Source organism: Trichoplax adhaerens, genomic scaffold, assembly GCF_000150275.1.
Source record: "Trichoplax adhaerens TRIADscaffold_21 genomic scaffold, whole genome shotgun sequence".
Classification (NCBI taxonomy): Eukaryota; Metazoa; Placozoa; class Uniplacotomia; order Trichoplacea; family Trichoplacidae; genus Trichoplax; species Trichoplax adhaerens.
Window position 1 is genome coordinate 350,993 of NW_002060962.1, and position 12,128 is coordinate 363,120.

The 12,128-nt window shown below is 33.4% G+C and overlaps 2 protein-coding genes across 2 annotated transcripts; one reads left to right on the forward strand and one right to left on the reverse strand.

Moving 5' to 3' along the window:
- Window positions 1-1,030: 1,030 nt before the first annotated feature.
- Window positions 1,031-6,148, forward strand: TRIADDRAFT_32058 (uncharacterized protein; the record flags this gene model as incomplete). Its single annotated transcript, XM_002117019.1, has 18 exons — window positions 1,031-1,441; window positions 1,555-2,155; window positions 2,289-2,347; window positions 2,428-2,529; window positions 2,652-2,767; window positions 2,930-3,107; window positions 3,181-3,297; window positions 3,391-3,542; window positions 3,631-3,871; window positions 4,010-4,148; window positions 4,245-4,399; window positions 4,495-4,640; window positions 4,729-4,881; window positions 4,957-5,054; window positions 5,142-5,359; window positions 5,471-5,650; window positions 5,714-5,815; window positions 6,047-6,148. Coding segments are annotated over 18 exons (3,270 nt in total), but the record flags the coding sequence as incomplete, so codon positions are not given.
- Window positions 6,149-6,933: 785 nt separating this feature from the next.
- TRIADDRAFT_64319 (uncharacterized protein) lies at window positions 6,934-11,587 on the reverse strand (the record flags this gene model as incomplete). Its single annotated transcript, XM_002117090.1, has 21 exons — window positions 6,934-6,990; window positions 7,199-7,394; window positions 7,499-7,515; window positions 7,609-7,662; window positions 7,776-7,847; window positions 7,966-8,189; window positions 8,268-8,335; window positions 8,419-8,481; window positions 8,564-8,618; window positions 8,705-8,789; window positions 8,907-8,947; window positions 9,208-9,293; window positions 9,389-9,492; window positions 9,610-9,669; window positions 9,737-9,834; window positions 9,955-10,145; window positions 10,390-10,472; window positions 10,685-10,780; window positions 11,059-11,134; window positions 11,299-11,383; window positions 11,545-11,587. The coding sequence occupies 21 exons, from the start codon at window positions 11,585-11,587 to the stop codon at window positions 6,934-6,936; spliced, it is 1,854 nt and encodes a 617-aa protein (XP_002117126.1).
- Between the last annotated feature and the right edge of the window lie 541 nt (window positions 11,588-12,128).

Below are 12,128 nucleotides of genomic sequence, written 5' to 3' on the forward strand. Positions count from 1 at the left end.
AGTTCTATACGGAATACGCAATGATTGAACGCGAATACTATTCTGTAGGGAGGAAATGGCTCACGAGAGACCTAACCCTGACATCTACCCTGAGGGAGTCAGACTGGCAGTTTTGGATGAAGCATTGCAGCCAGGCAAGCAGCTCGATTTAGGATCAGAAAGTTGAAAGTAAGCAATTATTGTTGAGGTTTATTCAAGCAATTGGACTACATTCAGTATATTAACAATGTCTATAGCTAGATTGCCATAGTTAGATAGTCGTTCGCTAGCTTAAATATTAAAGTACGATCTGTAATATTGGAATACTGGTGATTGTCCTGGTTTTATTTCAGCTGTTGACCATTTTGAGCTTGTACTGTATCATCATTTGTAGCTGTAGATAAACTCACTTGATTTATCATTTCACGTAAGTAGTTTACTCATTTGCTCAGCCATCCTGTCAAGCTCTACCGACATGAAATCCAAGAAAGCCGATCATCTTAAAAGAAAGGTAATGTTACATTTTATAGCCAATGTTGAGATAAATGAGTGGAACCATCATTAGCTACAATTTAGCTTGGTTTAGCAGCTTGCTGTAGTACTTTGAATTAGCAAACATTGCAAAATAGTGAATGTAGATTGGCACTTTGATTGGCCCAAAATTATACCTTGTAAGACGTTCTTATCATCATACAGGTGTAGCCATATAGGTAGAATGATTGCTACGTATTTTATAGAGGCATACATCAACTACATTATCGGTTAAAAAAAATTTCTTATTTCTGGCAATACACACGCATATACAGTATACTGTACAACACATACGAGGACGGGCATACGACTCGTGTCCAATTTTGGTTTCAAATTGTACGGGACTATGCACGATACACTTCTCGTAGGCATAATAGGCAATAGATATACCTAGAACAGGTTATATTGAATTACTGATACAGCTTATTGGATAATATATATATATATGTATATATTTTAATTGACCATATAGGAAAATGCTTCACAGTCCGATCATGCTGATACTGATGAAGGCAAAGTTGTCAAAAAGAAGAAAAAAAGTTTATATGCACCTCTGACTCGAGATGAATTATTTACCATCAAAGAAACTGAAAGTCTCTATCGATCTGGATTATTTCGTATGCAAATTGATGAATTATTAAAAGAAGTTAAATTAAAGAAGAAAAGAAATAAAAAATTAGATCTTTTTCTTCATGCTTTACGTAACTGCTTAATCAATATACCCGATGACAATCAACAGGAACTTGAATTTGATAGTTTATCCTGCAAACCTGATGGCATTCAGATACCTCTTCATTTAAAAGATGTGCAGACTATCAAGGGCAAATTTATATTTAAAACCCCGACTGTCATTGCTGTTGTTGGCAGCTATATGATTGGTACCATTACCAAGCCAATAGTCAACGTGGATGTTACCGTAGAGATACCGCAGGTCTCAATCGCTATACTTATAATTAAAATTTAAAAATTGATTAGTGTACAAAATTAAATTTATTAACACAAGATATACTCGTAAAGTAATAATTTGTGTTTTGTGTATTTCAGGAATGTTTAAATTCTAGAGATCACATCAATGCTAGATATTATTACCGACGTGCACTTTACTTAGCACATTTGGCTTATCATTTAAATCAGAGTGATATCTGTCAAGAAGTCCAGTATTCAACAATGAATGGAGACCCACTTAAGCCAATCTTAGTTATAAAAGCAGCACCGGAACGATTTAATCGCTACTTTACCATTCGTTTATACCCTTGCATTAATCAGTCAGCGTTCAAATTAAGTCAATTAAAGCCAACTAAAGATAATATAAGATATGAATTTTATCCAACGATAGAGAGTAAATTAAATGAAGAAACTCAACGGTTAGGCCCGCCAACACCTCATTACAATCATGGTATATTGGTAGATATGAGCTTCGGCCGCCACCTGAGGGAGATTTATCAAGCAACGCGACAAAGTCAATCTTTAATTGATGCCATTACCTTAATCAAGATATGGCTATACCAACGTGAATTTAATAAAGGGATAAACGGATTGAATGGATTTCTTGCTTCAATGTTTTTGATTTACTTATTAAAGAAAAAGAAACTCAACTTGCAAATGAGCTCTTATCAGATTTTAAGGATCTTCCTTATACAATTAGGTATCATAATACGATTGTACGATAAAATAAGATGGTATTAATTATTACACAGATAGAAATCAATAAAATTCGAAGAAAAATTTACATACAAGCATTAACATTTTTTATCACCTGGACTTTTTTGTTGGAATAGCGTCATCCGACTGGTCTACCAATGGAATAACACTTGCGGAACAGGACAATTCCAATATTGTAATTTCAATATTCAGATTATGAGCTTCTTTTATATTTTTCAAATATCTATATAACAGTCCGCTCTAAATTTTTTATAGCCATCTACTGCAGAATTTTCTACAGTTTTTGAAGTGGTTTTTATCGACTCTTCTGGATACTTAAATTTAGCCGCCAACTTAACGAAAATTTCATACGATGAAGTTAGTAACAATTATAATCCTGCAATAGTAATGCTCTTAATTATTACAGTTCGGTATTATAAATTTATATTCATCTTTACAAATTGTACGCTCTTAAATTATTATATTCTGATTTGTTACAGTTACGTCATGCAGCCTCCTCGTCACTGCGACATCTCGATAGCAGCTCTAGCGATGTTTTCTCTGACCTTTTCGTGAAAAAAGTACCATACTTTACAAAATATGATCACTATATTACGTAAGTCCTTGACAGCTGTTATCATTAAAAATGCATGGAAAAAAAGTATTCAAAATAAGCTATTATAAATTAAATTGATGATATTTTTCGGATTAATGGTAATAAACATGATTTCTGTCTTTATTGGCTAACCATTGAATCTGTACGTTGAATTTAAACCAGGTTAAAACAGTTACCACAAATAGAAAAAGCTAATATTGGACAAGAAGTGTTAGAGTATCTTATCAGCAGATGCAATCATTTACGACCAGTCATGCTACGCTGGTTAATGGTTATCCTTCAAAAAGGTTTAAATAAAAGAGTTAAATTGATTTCTGTTATGCCTGAAGATATTTCAAAGGTAAAATTTCGAATTTTAAAATACTATCTAATATATTTTATTCAACTATGAAATGCTTTTTATTCGCTTATAGTGGCCAATTACTAAGATGCCGCCTGCAGAAAGTGAAACTGTAACCATCGGCTTATCACTTGATACAGAACAATATTCTTCCATTGTAGAAATGGGTCCATCGGCTGAAGACTCACAGGTAGATATGACTTATAGATTAAATTATATTTATTATTTCTGTTATTTAGGTTCTTGATACCATTCGTTATACTATATAATAAACTTCGATTAGGCTGCGGAATTATTTAGAAAATTTTGGGGTGAGAAGTCAGAATTACGAAGGTTTAAAGACGGCGCTATTAAGGAAGCAGCTATTTGGCAATGCAAGAATATAGCAGAGAGGAGATTTATTTGCGAACGAATCGTAAAATATCTATTGCAGCTGTAAGTTACTACAGTAATTATAGGATCTACAAGGTATCCTGTATGTCCGCAACAAATCTTAACTTAAATTTATTTAATAATTAATCAGACATGGTAAAATTTCTCCAGAAAATGTTAACTATATTGCCGGCCAATTAGATCATACATTAGCGATAACATACGAGGACGAGAAATCTAAACTGCCTTTCTGTAATAATAACGCTACAGAAGATGCTATCTCAATTATAAAGTCTTTTAATGAGCTCTGCAAGCAGCTGCGTTTGTTGAAAGGTTTATCATTAAGTATCAATACAATTCAAGGAATCAGTCCTGTTTTTAGGCATACCGAAGTAAGTTAACTTTAAATCAAATTTTTGATGCTCTAGAATTTAGTACTCCAGTTGAGAACATCATTTTAATGCTACAATTGCTTAGTTTTATATTGTGATCATGCATTGGATGTAATATGCCATCATGAAATATTTTAGTTATTTCCATCAAAGCCAGCGAAACGTTTTAAAAGTCGCACCAGGCTTTCCGACGATGTACAATTTCGAAATGTTGCCAAAAATGTTTTACTACCAACTGCGAATAAGACATGTCCTGAATGGATTCCTGCTAATGAAGGTTATTACTATGTCTGATTTATATCATTTAGTATTCAGTAGTCATCAAGTTTATTTACAGCGATATTAATATATGTTCACAATTGTCTTACACTAGCTGTATGCAGCATGGAATTAAGTGGCGATTGGCCTCAAAATGCAGAAGCCGTACAACGAGTTAAATCTGCGCTTCACCTAGAAATTGCTAGATTACTATCTCAGCATTACTCGTTGCTGGCGGTTGGTCAAACCAACTACATTGACGTTTTCAAAGTAAATACTAACTTTATGCGCTCTATTATGTGATCTATATTAAGTTAAGAATAAAATTTTACACTTTAATCGACTTTTGAATCATTTAACACTAGGATGGCTACGTATTTCGAGTGCGTGTTGCTTATCATAGAGAGCCAGGTTTAATACGATTAGTTGAAAATGAAGGAAATGAATTACTTGCTGCTGAATTAGAGAAAACTACCATCTTGCTACCTCAATTTGCTACCATGATAAACGGGTATTTGTCCTAATTATTTTTGACAAAGTAACGACTTCCTATGTACAAGGCAGTGCACTAAACTGACTCTCGTTTCAATATACTTTAGTGTGAATGAACAGTATCATTCATACAGTACCACCGTTCGATTAGCCAAGAGATGGATTTCATCCCACCAACTTTGTGGCTATGTTACCGAAGAATGCATTGAAGTTATTGTGGCTTCTCTTTATCTAAATCCGGAAACCTACGATAAGCCTGGGTAGGATAACATAAATGCTTTCTGTAATATACATTTAAGAAAGGTAACTTTGGTAGTATCTTTTAACGTTGATAGGTCGGAGATTAATGGGCTGTTGAGGTTTCTTAAACTTATTTCTACTTTTGATTGGTTAAACTTCCCATTACTTGTTAACTTAAACGAAGAATTCAGTGGTGCGTTCAATAGTACAAAAGCTATGAACATTAATGCGTTAATGACATGACACAAAAAATATAGAATTACTATCTCTGATACCTTAGGCTCTGATATGGTAGAAATAGGAACGGACTTTAGAGAGAATAGATCTAAATTTCCAGCAATGTTCGTCGCCGTTCCGAAAAAGAAATTAAATCAACTTTTAACTACTTCGAAACTTACAAATTCGATACTGCATAGGCTAACATTGTTAGCCAGCGAGTCCTATAATCTTCTGATTAAGCAATTGTCAACATGTGCATCGGAAAAGGTTGATTTTATGGTAAGCCATTGCTAAGACAGTAAATTATTTAACTGTAATTTTGTTGTTGGTATATATTGCAATCGATTGGATGGAACGTATATATCTCTGAAGCTTTTATTCTATTGGTAGAAAATATTTCGAACTCCAATGGAGGACTATGATGTGATTATTAATTTAAATCTAGAAAACGTTTGTCGATTCCACGAAGGCATTGACAGTGTAGTCACTGAATGCCATAGCGATTTAAATAAGAAATATATGCCCGTCGTTAATTTCGATCCTGTTGAGTACTACCTTAAAGAACTAGAGGTAAATATTGCCTAAATTTCAATATAGGTTATTGAGTAATAATCTACTATAATGAACTTTTAGGATGCCTTTGGAGATATTGCTTTATTCTTTTATAACAAGTATGGTGGCGACTTCATTGCTGTGGTCTGGAAGCCTGATGCATTCAAATTACAATCATTTAAAGTACTGTTGATACTGTATTTTTGTAACCGAAATTTCATTATTCTAAAATTTAATTAACGTAAATGACGTTTATGAATTTTCAAGGTTAATGAAATGTATTATAAAAATATCAGGAAACAGGTACATTGTCATAGGATTTTACAAACTTTCTAAATATTTATTATATCAAGTAGCAGGTGTTTGAAACTAAAAATATTTCTCTTCTAACAACTGGACTTATTGCCTTAACAGGGGAGTTCAAAAAAGCTGCTGATGTGCCCAGATAAAGAAAGTATTCTACAAGACTTTCGATTATTGGGTGACAATCTTGTTTCTTCTATTGAATCCAAATAATTACATCTCAACGTTGTAGCCATATTTAATATCAGTACGGTAATTATAGGTGATAGATAAATCATGCAATACTGATAATAATTCTGCAAATTACTTTATTGGACAAAGAATTTCAGATCGTTAAAATTTCGGATATTTGAGTAAGGAATACCGTACCGCAACTGTGTAGGAACGTTTTTTGTAAGCATGCCCAACAGTTGTAGTAGCGAATTGCATATCCGTATACATTGTATCTTCATTTACACGTACATACAGACACCGATGCCAATGAATTGAGGATAACTTGCTATACATATTATATGCGGTTAAAAAATTTCTCTTTAATAAATTATCCAGTTAGCTTCATAATACTTATTTGTTGTTACTGGAATATCTGCATACTCTGTAATCAATCAGCCGCGAAATATAAATCATCACGAGTTAATGCAAATAAAGAGTATGACCTTTTGTTGAAAATGTTTTTTTTTGTTAAGCTAGGTTAGTAAGTAATGGCCCTAGTATTATGCAACGTGCAATTCCAATCTACTGATACAAATTGAAAATCTATATGCTTGCTATCTTTAATAAGTACTAATCCAATACAGTATTGTTCTCCACGTTGGATCATTAAATATAATTACAATACCCGTACACAGATTAAATATTTGACATCTAGACCTAAGTAATAACACATGTATAATAAACAAGAATTTATGATCCAGTCTTTTGTTAATTCTATGATTAATTAATTTTTATATATTGTAACGAATTATACAAATAAAAATAGCTGTACAGGTCTATTATGTTTAAGTGACATGCCATTCCTGTAAGCAACTAAAACGGGTCAATTTCAAACACTTTTCCTACCAACATATTACGAAGAAATAGTCAGGATATCACATAAAGCGACATACCAACTCAAGAATATGACAACCGTTAGCTTTCAGTACAGTACATGATGTCACAAAAAATAAACATGGAAGTATGTTCCTAACGATTCGATATGTACTAATAAAGAATATCTTCCCAACGCTTATATTATTGCATGAGATGTGGCTGGGTAAACGGTACCTTCGAATTAAATTGATTTGCTGCTTGTGGATACATGTTATATTGAGGTTGTGCGTTCATTTGAGGTAGTGGCTGTTGTTGGGTTGTGCCTCCTTGAGACGTAGAATATACCCCTTTTGGATCGATAGGTTGCTGTTGGTGATAGTATTGTGATTGTTGCACTGGAAATTCATTAGACGTCCCAGATGACTGATTTCTACCGTAATGAATATGGTTTCGTATAAAAATGTTAAAAGCACTAATATCTTTTGCATTGACAAGAACTTGTATCTTTTCAGCAAAGCTAAACAGTATACTTACACTGGATTGTACATGTTCTAGAATAAAAAAATTGTATAAAAGTATAAGTACTGAGAAAAGGAATTAAGAAGGAAAATTTGTTGCTTTTCTAAGTGTCGTATATACAGTACCTGTTGCGATTGAACAGTTTGCGGCTGTTGATTCAATCCCTGCATCATTGGGTGCTGTATAATTTCCAATTTTACCCAAATCAAAAATATTTCAGAAATATAGATGGTAGTCTACTTTTGATTTAGAAGCTTCACACCTATAATTAAAAATGACTTTGAAAATTTACCTGTTCCGGCGAAAAATTTTGTGGACCTGTAGGCTGTTGTTGGTAGCCAAGAGTATTAGGTTGCTGCGGAATCTACCAAGATACATATAGTATAATTATCCGTAAAGAATATGCTTGTAGGCCTTTTCTGTTATCGTAGAGGTTAGTGAATTTAAATACGCCAAAAATAAGTTCAGTAAGGATAACATACCATATGCTGTTGCGGTACAGGCTGCTGAGGTACAGGTTGCTGAGGTACTTGTTGTTGAGGTACTTGTTGTTGAGGTACTTGTTGTTGAGGTATGGATTGCTGAGGTAAAGGTTGCTGAGGTACAAGTTGCTGAGGTGAAGATTGTTGAGGTAGAGGTTGCTGGATTGGTGCCATCCTTTGATTATCTTGCAAACGGTTGGATTGGAAGTGCTGCTGTGACATCTCTGTAAATATAAATGTAAACATTGCATTAACGAAATGGAAATTTTTCTCAAATTAAAATAAGGACAAGAGAAAAGTACCAGGTTGTAAGCCTGCTGCAGAATAAGCTGCGTAGATAGAACTATATCGCGGCCGCTCTTGCATCAATCTATTAATATGAAAAGTAATATAAAAATTTTAGTTATTCGAATAACATCGAAAAAGCAATAGTTCATTTAGGTCAAGTCTTACTTTTGATAAAGAGCAAGAGTTTCTTCAAATTGATTTTTTAAAGTATTTACTTCTTGATCTTTACTATTGGTAATAATAATATAAAAATAGTGTAAATATTTAATTGAAACAAAAATAAGTTACTGTACAAGGTATAAAGACTCACGTTTCCAGGCGCTCTAATTTGTTAGTCACTTGATAATTCATTCGATTACACGTATCTATAAAATGATATGATTGCGCTTGTATTAAGTAAAAATGACTATTTACCTATCTAACGGAAACATTTTAAGTTAAATTCTTCAACCTTCTAAGTCAATAAGTTCTTGAGTATCTGCATTTACAGTTATATCAGCCTTTCCAAATATCTCAAGTGTGATATCTATTTTTTCCTAAAACGATTGCAGACATTAAAAATACGTTTTTGTGGGTGATAATTACTTTTAATTATAGATAGAAAATAACTTCTGCAAATAAATGTGATCTCAGCTTATGATTTTATTTCATACTTCGTCAATTTGAACTTCTTTATATTCGTCCATTGACGGTTCTATAAGTAAAATTCAATATATTGTAATTAAAGTAGTAATAATACTATATTACAATTTTAAATGTTGTCGCTAGATACAAACGTTTTGCCTCTCCAAGACCATTTTGTACTTCAGATTCCTCTACTACTTCCGTCTCTAATTCCTGATGTACCTCATACTTGGGTACTTAACACCACAGGCAAAAAGTTAGTATCGTAAAAGGATGTCATAAAATTATATGTTGTTATAGAGATGAGACCGAGTAAAATTGTTAATAAACCTGGTTCATTGAGATCGGAAGTAACAAAATTTGACGGAAATAGTCCAGACCCATGTGGAGTCTCTCCCTTCCACCAGTTGGGGTCGCTATTATATCAACGTATGAAACAGAATTATTGCATGAAGTAACCTAATCTCATACATTCAAATTGCTAGTAATAGACTTCATTGTGCTATACTACCTATCATCAATGATAGAAATGATGTCACCAGCTTTAAAAGTTAACTCGTTATCTTCAGCGGCCTCGAAATCGTATAATGCAAGAACTTTACGTCGTTCAAGTTCCTATAATATAGATATACATCCAACCCATTAATTTCTTATGGCCATTAGTAACATAGTAATGCACGCGCATTAGATCTATATTTGATAGTGAAAAATAATACATGGGCTACAACTTACCTTCCTAAGTGACTTAGGAGAAGGTGGTTTAACTACAGGGTAAATACTTGATGTCGAAGTCTAATTTAGAATAGTTAAAATAGAAGTTAGGTAAGAAACTAAATGTCATATTATAAATTCATTTTACCTGAGAATAAGTTGCAGGAGTACTAGTATTAACCGTCGTAGAATGAGAAGAATGGGATGCACCAGTTTTATCTGCATCTCTTAAAGACATTTCAATTGCTGATATAATCGATTGAAAGAATAGATATCTTTTAATGACGAATTAAATATATATTACTAAGATGTAGAACTAAATATAGTTGAAATCTACTATCGCATGTAGCGTGGTGTCATTTGTACCTCTAGCAAGATCTTCGTCCTCTTGTAGTGCAGCTCTATCGCTACTAGGTTGATTCTTGTTTGATGTAGAAGTGAAGTTCGGCGATTCAGTAGGATTGGAAGAGGCTGCTCCCCCAGGTACAATTTCAGGTGTAAAAGCAGGAAACTCAACACCTTCATTCTTTAAGCTATTGTAAAGTGTTGGTATTAACCTATGATTGAAATAGATATTGAACACGGGTTAATCCAATCTACAAGTCGAAATCTATTACAAATACCGAACTAATATAAATAGTATTCATGTTGATTTCAATGAGAAGCTGTTGGAAGAATTGCAACAGTAGTTTAAAACAATAATAAATCAAGGTTGTATTTCAATACTATATAGTGTACTGTACTGTGTATGAAGTCCAATTATTTTTAAAAAGCGACTTATTATAAGTAGTATTTCCTTACGTCACTTTAGGATCATCTTTAAGCATATGAGCCCATTTCTGTAATAGTTCTTTCATCTTGTTGCCAACAGCAGCATTGGAATGCTATGAATTATATATAATTGATATCCGTGAATCATAGTTTAGCAATTTAATTGATTGTGTAAGTATATACAATATGATCATCACATTATTTCAGGAGAAATTGGAAAGACTACTTGGGAAATGGTATACAGCAAATGAATTGTCATTGAGCATTGGATTTTTAGAAAGGTGTTCTATGCATTGTAGAAAAAGTAGGATATCATTTTACTTACTTTTTGTATGATATTTCGTATTTCCAATGACAATGGCCTAGTACAAATTTCCAAATGGAATATTTGGCCACAGTTGTTCATACAAGCATCAAGAAGCTAAATAAGCGGAAGAGAATCACATTATGACTTGTCTAGGTACAGGATTTTAATTTTAGGACATGGATTATCCTCCATGGCTATTACAAATGCAGTGATAATCAAGTTGATAGCGAATTAGTACTGTAAACTAGTGTACTCGCATATTACATTTTCGATAGTGCATCTTGTCATGCAAACAATGTCAAAGTGATCTCTGTACGCGTATTTTATATCCATCAAGACTCTAGCACTGATGGTCACAATTATTAAGCAAGCAATTGATCTGTTTCTTTTACCGTTAATGCTTGTATAGCAACGTGAGGAATTTTATGATTAACTCTTTTCATGATCGATTTAAGGCATTCTTTTGGTCTACCAATAAAAACAGGAACGATATCATTGGAAATATTGAACAAAGCTCATACTTGTTATCATCAGAGCAATTTGTACAACAACAATCATAAAAAAAAATCAATTTCTTCTACGTTAACAGCCAGTTATTGCTTTTCATTGATATTGGTTAGCATTAGTCTTACCCATTTGCAGTACGGCCAACACGATCACAAATTTCCATAATCAGAGACCAATCTTCAGAAGTATTGGTTTCATTGGTAACCTTATCTATAAGAAAAGAATATCCAAAGCACAATATTAACATGAACAGGCAAGATTGATTTTCTCTACAATCTACTGGTTACTATTGCAGAATTCCAATCCATTTCTTTTTATTAATACCACTCCATCGACAACTAAAATACACTTATTCTCCTATCTTGACTAACCTACGTCGGCATCGAACGTATTATTGGAAGAAAATAGAGGCATTTTGGCATCAAAAATGGTGGCTGCTTTGTGAAATTTTAACCAACTCGAATCGTTGACTTTGACTGACTGAAGTGGTACCGACAGGGGCGATTGATTACGTCGTTTTTGACGACGACGGTGTCTTGTACCAGGGACGCAATGGCTAGGCTGGTGTAATAGCAATGGGAAGAGTCATGTTTGAGTGATGATGGTCGCACAGTCGATTCTAGAACACTACAGTACATGGTACAGTCACATGTGCAGTACTGTGCACTGTACACTGTACTGTACAGTACAGTATAGTACCATTAAACGCTTACAAGTACACTACTGTACAGTATAGCCTGAGTCATGTTGGCAGGCCAAGACCAAGACTTTGTAAGCAAATGATGTCATCGTTATATTTATATTTATTTATTTACTAGCCTACAGCTCGCTAAAAAGCGAGCGATAGAATTCTTACACCTAAAATAGTGCACAACCAAGTATATATTGTATCCAATTATAATGGTATCAGAGGGTCAGACAGGTTCAATAATACAAACTTTGATCGTATACTGTA